This window comes from Oncorhynchus masou, chromosome 23 (assembly GCF_036934945.1).
Source record: "Oncorhynchus masou masou isolate Uvic2021 chromosome 23, UVic_Omas_1.1, whole genome shotgun sequence".
Lineage (NCBI taxonomy): Eukaryota > Metazoa > Chordata > Actinopteri > Salmoniformes > Salmonidae > Oncorhynchus > Oncorhynchus masou.
The window spans coordinates 24,087,906-24,100,870 of record NC_088234.1 but is presented as its reverse complement, the minus strand read 5'-3'; the positions used below and the strand labels follow the sequence as shown (position 1 = coordinate 24,100,870).

General features: G+C 42.1%; 1 protein-coding gene across 14 annotated transcripts in view; it reads right to left on the bottom strand.

Annotated features, from left to right (window-relative positions):
• LOC135510606 (receptor-type tyrosine-protein phosphatase delta-like) overlaps positions 1-12,965 on the bottom strand; it is a 383,074-nt gene that overhangs the window by 55,767 nt on the left and 314,342 nt on the right. For all 14 annotated transcript variants that reach the window (XM_064931651.1, XM_064931664.1, XM_064931650.1 and 11 more), the window contains one exon: positions 4,155-4,364. In XM_064931651.1, coding sequence (XP_064787723.1) covers positions 4,155-4,364 — 210 coding nt within the window. The remainder of the gene's footprint in view (positions 1-4,154; positions 4,365-12,965) is intronic.

The window sequence follows — 12,965 nt, the reverse complement described above, 5'->3', positions numbered from 1 at the left end:
AGTATTTCATTTTTGGATGAAAAACGTTCCCGTTTTAAATAAGAAAAGATGCTCGACTATGCATGTAATTGACAGCTTTGGAAAGAAAACACTCTGACGTTTCCAAAACTGCAAAGATATTATCTGTGAGTGCCCCAGAACTAATGCTACAGGCGAAACCAAGATGAAATTTCATACAGGAAATGGCCCAGATTTTGAATGCGCTGTGTTCCAATGTCTCCTTATATGGCTGTGAATGCGCCAGGAATGAGCCTGCACTTTCTGTCGTTTCCCCAAGGTGTCTGCAGCATTGTGACGTATTTGTAGGCATATCATTGGAAGATTGACCATAAGAGACTACTTTTACCAGTTGTCCGCCTGGTGTCCTCCGTCGAAATTATTGCGTAATCTCCAGCTGCATGCGCGTTTCCATTTTCTTCAGAAGAGAAAGTCAACTGCCACGAATGATTCATCATCGATAGATATGTGAAAAACACCTTGAGAATTGATTCTAAACAAGGTTTGCCATGTTTCTGTCGATATTATGGAGTTCATTTGGAAAAAAGTTTGCGTTGTAATGACTGAATTTTCGTGTTTTTTTTTATCCAAACGTGATGAACAAAAGGAAGCGATTTGTCCTACACAAATAATCTTTTTGGAAAATCTGAACATTTGCTATCTACAGTGCCTTGCGAAAGTATTCGGCCCCCTTGAACTTTGCAACCTTTTGCCAAATTTCAGGCTTCAAACATAAAGATATAAAACTGTATTTTTTTGTGAAGAATCAACAACAAGTGGGACACAATCATGAAGTGGAACGACATTTATTGGATATTTCAAACTTTTTTAACAAATCAAAAACTGAAAAATTGGGCGTGCAAAATTATTCAGCCCCCTTACGTTAATACTTTGTAGCGCCACCTTTTGCTGCGATTACAGCTGTCAGTCGCTTGGGGTATGTCTCTATCAGTTTTGCACATCGAGAGACTGAAATTTTTTCCCATTCCTCCTTGCAAAACAGCTCGAGCTTATTGAGGTTGGATGGAGAGCATTTGTGAACAGCAGTTTTCAGTTCTTTCCACAGATTCTCGATTGGATTCAGGTCTGGACTTTGACTTGGCCATTCGAACACCTGGATATGTTTATTTTGAACCATTCCATTGTAGATTTTGCTTTATGTTTTGGATCATTGTCTTGTTGGAAGACAAATCTCCGTCCCAGTCTCAGGTCTTTTGCAGATTTCATCAGGTTTTCTTCCAGAATGGTCCCGTATTTTGCTCCATCCATCTTCCCATCAATTTTAACCATCTACCCTGTCCCTGCTGAAGAAAAGCAGGCCCAAACCATGATGCTGCCACCACCATGTTTGACAGTGGGGATGGTGTGTTCAGGGTTATGGGCTGTGTTGCTTTTACGCCAAACATAACGTTTTGCATTGTTGCCAAAAAGTTCAATTTTGGTTTCATCTGACCAGAGCACCTTCTTCCACATGTTTGCTGTGTCTCCCAGGTGGCTTGTGGCAAACTTTAAACAACACTTTTTATGGATATCTTTAAGAAATGGCCTTCTTGTTGCCACTCTTCCATAAAGGCCAGATTTGTGCAATATACGACTGATTCTTGTCCTATGGACAGAGTCTCCCACCTCAGCTGTAGATCTCTGCAGTTCATCCAGAGTGATCATGGGCCTCTTGGCTGCATCTCTGATCAGTCTTCTCCTTGTATGAGCTGAAAGTTTAGAGGGACGGCCAGGTCTTGGTAGATTTGCAGTGGTCTGATACTCCTTCCATTTCAATATTATCGCTTGCACAGTGCTCCTTGGGATGTTTAAAGCTTGGGAAATCTTTTTGTATCCAAATCCGGCTTTAAACTTCTTCACAACAGTATCTCGGACCTGCCTGGTGTGTTCCTTGTTCTTCATGATGCTCTCTGCGCTTTTAATGGACCTCTGAGACTATCACAGTGCAGGTGCATTTATACGGAGACTTGATTACACACAGATGGGATTGTATTTATCATCATTAGTCATTTAGGTCAACATTGGATCATTCAGAGATCCTCACTGAACTTCTGGAGAGAGTTTGCTGCACTGAAAGTAAAGGGGCTGAATAATTTTGCACGCCCAATTTTTCAGTTTTTGATTTGTTAAAAAAGTTTGAAATATCCAATAAATGTCGTTCCACTTCATGATTGTGTCCCACTTGTTGTTGATTCTTCACAAAAAATACAGTTTTATATCTTTATGTTTGAAGCCTGAAATGTGGCAAAAGGTCGCAAAGTTCAAGGGGGCCGAATACTTTCGCAAGGCACTGTAACTGAGAGTCTCCTCATTGAAAACATCTGAAGTTCTTCAAAGGTAAATGATTTTATTTGAATGCTTTTCTTTTTTGTGTGAAAATGTTGCCTGCTGAATGCTAGGCTTAATGCTATGCTAGCTATCAATACTCTTACACAAATGCTTGTTTAGCTATGGTTCAAAAGCATATTTTGAAAATCTGAGATGACAGTGTTGTTAACAAAAGGCTAAGCTTGAGAGCTAATATACTTATTTCATTTCATTTGCGATTTTCATGAATAGTTAACGTTGCGTTATGGTAATGAGCTTGAGGCTATAATCACGATCCCGGATACGGGATTGCTCATCGCAAGAGGTTAATGGGGTTCTCAGGCTACACTTTACATAAACTACTAGTGGAATAACTTATCTAATAACCACGCAATAGGCTAGTTCTAGATGCAGGTAGTGTAGAGTAGAGTAGAGAATGGGAAATTGTTTTATCACCACAATGTATTTAGGTATCCAGGCAACAATAGGAAATATTTTTGGCTAACTCTAATGCCACTATTTCTCTACCACCTATGACTTTGAAAACATATTCTGTGGTCCCAGTTCAGACTATGTTCCTAGGTACCTGAAGTGATATCTTATTCCTGACTGTGTAGCTTTGTAGAAAAACAACCTGCACTCTCTCACATATCTATCAACTCTCACAGCTGAGCTCCAATCAATAGACCTCTGCACTTCTGTGAGGCCACCGCAAGTTCAAAAGTGTCCAAGTTTCAACTTTTCCTCTTCAAGTACATGTATATTCGGTCAGTCTGACTTTCACAAAGACATCAGGACAACCTGTATGTGCCGAGTAGGCTAAGATTTGCCCATTCAAAGTTATTGTGTCAATGCAAATGTACAAATTCAACTATCCAAATGAAATGGGCACGTTCGTAATATCCGTAACATCTCTCATTTGTGATTGAGTACATTTATGCCGTTCTGAGCGGAACGAGATAAAGACTGGGGGCTTTGGGGCAAAGAAAAAGCCAATCAGTGCTGTGGTGGGCAAATTAAAGATTTCCCCCCATTTTGTCCACTCGCCCACCTGCCATTATCATCCTCCTAGATCTGCAGTCAAGACTGGCGGAGGCCAAGACAGACTCCCTTAAAACCTCCCAGGTCATCAAATCCATCATTTTGATGCATTTAGCCAGCTAATCATGCCCCTTTCTCCTTTGATCCACACTCTCCTTCTCGTCTCTCTCTCTCTCACACACACACACACACACACACACACACACACACACACACACACACACACACACACACACACACACACACACACACACACACACACACACACACACACACACACACACACACACACACACACAACACACACACACACACACACACACACACACACACACACACACACACACACACACACACACACACACACACACATTACCTAGCTACAGTGGAGGAGATACTGGCGTCCACACGTAGGTGTGATATTAAAGAGGAGTCCCGTTATCGAGTTATTCCTGCGATTGGCAGGAGCCTCTGGGGTATTTCCCCTATACAGTAGCAGGCTCTTCTTGCCCCTTTTCAGGGACCAGGGCTCAAACGGACTTGACGTAACTCATCCAGCCAAGGGACGTGCCCCCTGCCAAGATGCAATTGATTTCGGTCTTAGACGTTTAATACGCAACTTTAAACATGAGGGAAAATTATTCCTGGAAAAGGAAATTGACAGAGGGAAGACTGTTGCGCCTGTCTGAACTAATTCCTTTATGGAGTGGGGTGTCTAAGAGAAGAGAAGGAAACAAAGGATGAGAGAGAGAGAGAGAGAGAGAGAGAGAGATTTTCTTAGAAAAAAGCATAACAAGGCATATACTTACATTTTCAGAGATCTCGAGGACAGCAAGCACAAAGAAGATGTACTCTTGGCCATTGGCAAGCTGCTTGTTTTCAAAGTCCCCATAGATCTTGGTGTCTCCCAGAGTGAACTCGGTAGGAAGGTCTTTGAAGTAGGCAGCAATGTAGGCTTTGGGCTCAGCTTGCCTCCGGAAGCGAAGGCCTCGGCTTGTTCGGTTAATCTCTTTGAGCAGCTAAAAGTGAAAAGAGTTGAGACGATGTAGCTAGACAGTCGATAAAAATGTTGTTTTGCAGTCATACACACATGGACACAAACACACACACAACTACAAATCTGTGTTTACATCCCTTCTGATTACAAAAGCTCAAACTACTGATTGCAACGGAAGAGGAAATATTCCCATTTGGATTTCATTTGTTTTATGCTGCAAGGATTTCAAGATGTGTCGATTTTCCGAAATGAGCTTCTATAATAACCGTGAATACTGTCAAACATTTCAAAATGATTTCAAGTTTAAAAAAATATTATTTTTTGTTGTTGTTGAAAGGCGACAATGTTTTGAAGTTCCAGTGGCATGAAATAGAATAGGAAGTGATGCCCTGCTCTGCTATGTGTGTGTGTGTGTGTGTGTGTGTGTGTGTGTGTGTGTGTGTGTGTGTGTGTGTGTGTGTGTGTGTGTGTGTGTGTGTGTGTGTGTGTGTGTGTATGTCTCAGCCTCCAGTATTTATGCTGCAGTAGTTTATGTGTCGGCGGGCTAGGGTCAGTCTGTTATATCTGGAGTACTTCTCCTGTCTTATCTGGTGTCCTGTGTGAATTTAAGTATGCTCTCTCTAATTCTCTCTTTCTTTCTCTCTCTCGGAAGACCAGAGCCCTAGGACCATGCCTCAGGACTACCTGGCATGAGGACTCCTTGCTGTCCCCAGTCCACCTGGCCGTGCTGCTCCTCCAGTTTCAACTGTTCTGCCTGCGGCTATGGAATCCTGACCTGTTCACCGGACGTGCTACCTGTCCCAGACATGCTGTTTTCAACTCTCTAGAGACAGCAGGAGTGGTAGAGATACTCTTAATGATCGGCTATGAAAAGCCAACTGACATTCACTCCTGAGGTGATTACTTGCTGCAGCCTCAACAACTACTGTGATTATTATTATTATTATGAACATTTGAACATCTTGGACATGTTCTGTTATAATCTCCACCCGGCACAGCCAGAAGAGGACTGGCCACCCCTCATAGCCTGGTTCCTCTCTTGGTTTCTTCCTATGTTTTGGCCTTTCTAGGGAGTTTTTCCTAGCCACCGTGCTTCTACATCTGCATTGCTTGCTGTTTGGGGGTTTAGGCTGGGTTTCTGTACAGCACTTTGAGATATCAGCTGATGTACAAAGGGCTATATAAATAAATTTGATTTGATTTGATGTGTGTCTATGCATAATGCATAATCTTTAGAAGGGATGAGAGGCACATATGTGGTAAACTGACTGAATACTTGTCGATAGGTAGAGATGGACTTCATTCTCTTAATATTGTTTTGATATATTCCCATCAGACTCCACAGACACCAGCAACCCTTTTAGAACCATCATGACCACATGATGGCTTGTAGTCATTGGAATGTACTTATTAAAACAGTATAATAGCAAATGCCCTGTGGCATGCTACAGAATATAGGTGAGGCTACTCATTGAAAGTGCTGAGCGCACCAAATGTACTGTAAGTACCAAGCCCCTAAAGGTATCAATTCAACAACAATGAAATGGTGTTCTGTTTCTTGCTGAGCATGGGTAATTAAATACACGCACGTGCGCACGCACACACACACACACACACACACACACACACACACACACACACACACACACACACACACACACACACACACACACACACACACACACACACACACACACACACACACACACACACACACACACACAAAGAACACCCTTGGCTCAATTTCCTACATCCAAGAAAGTGGTGAGTCCCTGAGCAAGTGCAGTGTGTCATAACAGAAAAATTCTGCCTCAGAGCATTAGCACCAGGCTAGCCCCCATCACAAATCCCATTGTAACACTGCACTAATAGGGAGACCAGATATTATTTACCCACTAGCAACACCAGACAACTTGATCAGAATGTGAATCAGATCATATTCGTACAATGGGAGTGTGATTGCTTAGGCAAAAAAACAAAGCCACATTTGTCTCGCTCTTATGGGAAAGTGTAATGTTATGCAGGTCTACGCTCAAGTGCTATTGCTATAGGCTACATAACTAGGTTTAAGTATACCTATGTGGTTTTGGGTGCAATAACGCCAACAAAAAATGTTTCAGTGTATGTAATGGTGTGAGACATCTTACTGGTTTTATGTCTGCTTGATTTATACTGAACAAAAATATAAACGCAACATGCAACAATTTCAGTTCATATAAGGAAATCAGTCAATTGAAATACATTCATTAGGCTATAATATATGGATTTAACATGACTGGGAATACAAATATGTATCTGTTGGTCAAAGATACCTTAAAAAAATGGTAGGGGCGTGGATCAGAAAACCAGTCAGTATCTGGTGTGACCACCATTCACCTCATGCAGTGCGACACATTTCCTTCGCATAGTGTTGATAAGGCTGTTGATTGTGGCCCGTGAAATGTTGTCCCTCTCCTCTTCAATGGCTGTACAAAGTTGCTGTCAATCCAGAGCATCCCAAACATGCTCAATGGGTGACATGTCCGGTGAGTATGCAGGCCATGGAAGAACTGGGACATTTTCAGCTTTCAGGAATTGTACAGATCTTTGCAACATGGGTCTGTGTTAAAACATAAAGTGATGCCGGCGGATGAATGGCACGACAATGGGCCTCAGGATCTTGTCATGGTATTTCTGTGCATTCAAATTGCTTGTTGTTGGTAGTTTATGCATGTCCATACCATAACCCCACCGCCATACATGTGATCTGCGGTTGTGAGTCCGGTTGGACGTACTGCCAAATTCTCAAAAATGACGTTAGAGGCGGCTTATGTGTAGAGAAATGAACACTCGATTCTCTGGCAACAGCTCTGGTGGACATTCCTGCAGTCAGCATGTCCATTACATGATCCCTCACAACTTGAGTCATCTATGGCATTGTGTTGTGTGACACAATGTCACATTTGAGAGCGGCCTTTAATTGTTCCCAGCACAAGGTGCACCTGTCTAATGCTCCTGCCGTTTAATCAGCTTCTTGATATGCAACACCTGTCAGGTGGATGGATTTTCTTTGGAAAAGGAGAAATGCTCACTAACAGTGATGTAAAACAAATATGTGCACAAACTTTGATAGAAATAAGCCTTTTGTGCATATGGAAAAGTTCTGGGATCTTTTATTTCAGCTCATGAAACATGGGACCAACACTTTACATGTTGTGTTTATATTTTTGTTCAGTGTTTGTGGTTTAAGCCTACCCAAAAGTACACGTCGTACCAACGTGAGCCAACTTCATATCTCTCTATCTCTGGAGTGCGTGTGTGTCTATCAAGTTTCTACACTGGCTTTGGCTCTGGGGTTGTTGTCACTACTGGATAATGTCTTCAATCATATCCCTTGTCAACACGGCTAAAACAAGCCGCCCTTGGGAAAATTTGTGAAAAGGTGAGAGCCCAATACTGACCAACAAACCATTTCTGATGGGAGGGGGCGACTTTCTGGTAATTGGTCAAGGCATGAGACAGATAAGACTCAGTGAAACAACATGGTTCTTCTCAAGAGATAAAGTGTATGCTCATATTGTGTTTTTGTTTGCTCTATTTACTGAATTAGGAATAAATGATCCCCATAAGTACCAAAGGACCGCACTTTAAAAGCTGCATAGGGCCATAAGCAAACAAGAAAATGCTCACTCAAAGGTGGGGCTCCTAGTGGCCAGTGACTTTAATGCAGCAAAATTGAAGTCCGTTTTACCCTAATTTCTACCAGCGTGCAACTAGAGTCTAGATCACCTTTACTCTACACACAGAGATGCATACAAAGCTCTCCCTCACCCTCCATTCGGCAAATCTGACCATAACTCTATCCTCCTGATTCCTGCTTACCAGCAAAAAATTAAACAGGAAGTACTAGTGACACGCTCAATACGTAAGTCGTCCAATGAAACGGATGATAACTTCTTCGATATAGGGGGCGCTCTTTTAATTTTTGGATAAAAAAACGTTCCCGTTTTAAACAAGATATTTTGTCACGAAAAGATGCTTGACTATGCATATAATTGACAGCTTTGGAAAGAAAACACTCTGACTTTTCCAAAACTGATATTATCTGTGAGTGCCACAGAACTGATGCTACAGGCGAAACCAAGATGAAATTTCAAACAGGAAATGGCCCAGATTTTGAGGGCGCTGTTTTCCAATGTCTCCTTATATGGCTGTGAATGCACCAGGAATGAGCCTACACTTTCTGTCGTTTCCCCAAGGTGTCTGCAGCATTGTGACGTATTTGTAGGCATTTCATTGGAAGATTGACCACAAGAGACTACATTTACCAGGTGCCCGCTTGGTGTCCTCCGTCGAAATTATTGCGTAATCTCCAGCTGCGTGCATTTTACCATTTGCTTCAGAGGAGAAAGTCAACTGCCACGAATGATTTATCATCGAATAGATATGTGAAAAAGACCTTGAGGATTGATTCTAAACAACATTTGCCATGTTTCTGTCGATATTATGGAGTTAATTTGGGAAAAAGTTTGCCGTTGTAATGACTGAATTTTCGGGGTTTTTTTTCTTAGCCAAACATGATGAACAAAACGGAGTGATTTCTCCTACGCAAATAATCTTTTTGGAAAAACTGAACATTTGCTATCTAACTGAGAGTCTCCTCATTGAAAACATCCGAAGTTCTTCAAAGGTAAATTATTTTATTTGAATGCTTTTCTTGTTTTTGTGAAAATGTTGCCTGCTGAATGCTAGGCTTAATGCTATGCTAGCTATCAATTCTCTTACACAAATGCTAGCTATGGTTGAAAAGCATATTTTGAAAATCTGAGTTGACAGTGTTGTTAACAAAAGGCTCAGCTTGTGAGTGAATATATTTCTTTCATTTCATTTGCGATTTTCATGAATAGTTAACGTTGCGTTATGCTAATGAGCTTGAGGCTATTATTACGCTCCCGGATACGGGATTGCTCGACACAAGAAGTTAAGCTACAGGACTGTTTCGCTAGCACAGACTGGAATATGTTCCGGGATTCATCCGATGGCATTGAGGAGTTTACCACATTAGTAACCGTCATCAATAATAAGTGCATCTATGACGTTGTCTCCACAGTGACTGTACGTACATATCCAACCAGAAGCCACGGATCACAGGAAACATATGCACTGAGCTAAAGGCCAGAGCTGCTTTCATGTAGCTGGACTCTAATCCTGACACATATAAGAAATCCTGCTACACCCTCTGATTAACCATCAAACAGGCAAAGCGACAATGCAGAACCAAAATCAAATCCTACTACACCAGCTCTGACAGTCGTTGGATGTGGTAGGGCTAGCATACTATCACAGATTACAAAGGGAAACCCAACCACAAGGTGTCCAGTGATGCGAGCCTACCAGATGAGCTAAATACCTTCTATTGGCACTTCAAGGCTAGCAACACTGAACTATGCATGAGGGCACCAGCTGTTGTGTTCACGCTCTCCGTAGCCCATGCGAGTAAGTCCTTTAAACAGGTTAACATTCAAGGCCGCAGGGCCAGATGAATTACCAGGACACATACTCAGAGCATGCGCTCACAAGCTGGCAAGTGTCTTCACTGATATGTTCAGACTCTCCCTGACCCAGTCCGTAATACCTACATGTTTCAAGCATACCACCATAGTCTCTGTGCCCAAAAATGCCAAGGTAACCTGTCTAAATGACTATCACCCCGTAGAACTCACATATGTAGCCATGACATTCTTTGAAAGGCTGGTCATGGCTCATATCAACAACATCATCCCAGACACCCTGGAATCCACTCCAATTCACATACCGCCCCAGCACTGTCCGTTCTCAGATGGGAAAGGGCTGTGTGGAGTGCAATAGAGATTGTGTCATCTGTGGATCTGCTGTTTCAGTATGACAAATAACATTTGATTTTATTTGATCAATTGCAGACACTGGATTTCTGAATCGTGCTTCTGGAAGTGCATTGTACTGTACAGCAGCATGTCCTGGATAGAGGGAGTTCAAACACACTTCCGGAAGCTCTATTGGAGACCTACTTACTGCAATTGATTGAATGCCATCCTCAGTATCTTATGACTGTTAGGAATGTTTTACATACCTTAAGGGAACATTTCGACATTTTCTGTATGGTTAGTGAGAAAGTCCATATTGCAAATGTACCGTCCCTTACTAGACGTCCGAAAACATTTGTTAAATTCGGGGACGGCGTCGGGCCGAGAGGGCAGGGCCAGACCTACCGGGAAGTCATCAAATGAACTTTGTCGGACATTCGGTTTTTGTTTTATAAAATAATAACATTTTGGTCATTTTTCCGCTATCCCGGAAAATCCCACAAGAGGGCATAAGCAATCATACTGCAATTTGACAAAACATCACGAATCACGACGGGCCTTATCTCGAAAACTGAAAATATTTCGAAGCCGAAACTTGGTGAGCCTAGGTTTGGCATAATGGGCAGTTGGCCCCGAACAAGATGGCGTCTAGGCCTCAACGGTTTTTGAGTTATGGCCATTTTTCTGGGATTAAAGGTCCAAAATGAAAATAGAGAAATTATTTTTTCACTTCACGTCAAAGTCAAGGAGCCTCCGGTGTCAATAACAAAAAAAACAGCCATTTATCTATCGTCATTTAAGAGAAATCGTACAATGACAGATTTGTGATGTTCAAATATAGTTTTTTTTTTCAACAGTTACAGATCCAGTTGCAGGGTGTTCATACAAATATTTTTAAAGTGTGCTGCGGAGCTCTGCGAGATTTCTGTGATTTTCTATGATTTTCTGAAATAACACACACTCACTAAACCCTCCGTAAATAACTCAGTTCTTAACGTAAAGACTTAAACTCAGGATTCTGTAAAGGCATACCCCAATGAGGATATGAGTTTATTTATAGCTTCCTGTGCCAACAGGAAGTGCCTTAAATGGTGTCATAGTGGCTGTATCCAAGGGTTAAAAAGGTCAGTTCTTTTCAAAACTTCATATGTGTGATTAGGCAAGCCTCCTGAACTGTAAAATCAGTCATTTCTCCCAACAGATGTCAAAGAAAAGCTATCTCACACACACACAGCAAGGATAGAGTGACAAAGCGCGGTGTTTAAAGACACAGAGAGCAGGCAATGGCATAAACATAATCCCAAGGCCGTGCCGAGTTCAATGAGATATCCCGCTTGACCGTAGCTCGCTCGGTCTAAGCGCAGCGACCATGAGAAAAGTAGGCCCAAAATGAAGCCTGCACCACAACGTCATTTGATTTTGGGTGACAGCGGCGGAACCTTTAGGTTTAGAAGGACAATTCAAACACAGGAATGTTCCTAAGATCCTCCCGATCTGTGCAAGCCTACCCTTGACCGTGTGGCATTAACCCTTCACAGTTAAAAGAAGGTGTTTACATCAAACAGTTTGCATTGACTTCTCTCCCCATAGGAATACATTGCCTTCACCTCTAAATTCAACCTGAAGCCTATGTGGGTTATGAATGCCTTATGAACCTGTCTTCTATGACAGTCCATCAGACCACTATGAGGTCTACCTGTGTCGATTCTAAGCTTCCTGGAGCAACCGGAAGTGGTTAAATTCACCCAAAAGTTATTTGGATGTACATCAGCAGCAAAGGTGAAAATGACTCTGCATTCAACCCTGTGTAGATCAGTCAATTCTTAACTTAAAGACTTAAAACTCAGGATTCTGTAAGTGTCTATGTCAATCAAGACATGTGTGTACTTATAGCTTCCTGTGCCAACCAGGGGCTGTTTCAAAGGGTTAAAAAAATCAGATCTGTCCAAAACTTCATATGTGTGATTAGGCAACCCCCATGAACTGTAAATCAGTCATTTTTCCCATAAAAATTCAAAGGAAAACTAAATCACACACACACACAGCTTGGAAGTAGGGACCCATTGGGGTGCGTAGAGACATACACTCCCTGCATTAGTTAACCTTGTTGGAACTTTTAAAGAACCGTCAGACCTAGAGTTCCGAAACTTTAGAATCCTGTTCTAGACCTCAGGTCGATAGTGCGTGGTGAGTTACGTCGCTCTAGAAGGTTCTCGGACCGAGAAACAGCCTCGTACATTTGCAATGACTTCAATTCATTTTGACCAATACGAAAATGGCGACATTTAGAAATGTCCCAGAGTCACAAGACTAGGTGCATTGTGACCGTCTCGGCCCATAGAGACAGAACCCAACGTTTCTGTCCGATAGCTCATTCAAGGACCCCGTAGCAAGTAATTGAAAAAAGTGGATTTTCAGCACCAATTAGGGTTTTACTCAGACACCAAAAGACCTATCGAGCCGAAACTTGGGATTCGGGGTCGCCTCAGCTAGGCCTACACATAACACAAGAAATGGACCCGCAGCTAGAACGTAACTACGTGTTTTATGTTTTTTTTTTATGGTTTGAACCGAAGGCGTTGTGAATTTTGGGCCAGCTCTGAAGTATGTGATACTTGGCTCCTAAACGAGTTGGTAAAAGTGGGTTTGGTGTCAGTTTGTATCAGTTTGGTGTCAGAATGATATAAAATTGACTGATGGACGGTGACTTGCTGGTGACTCTTGTCCAGTTGCAATATGTTTAAACGGTGAGGTACCATCACCAAAAGTGACATTCTGAAATCAACCCTAACGAGCGATGG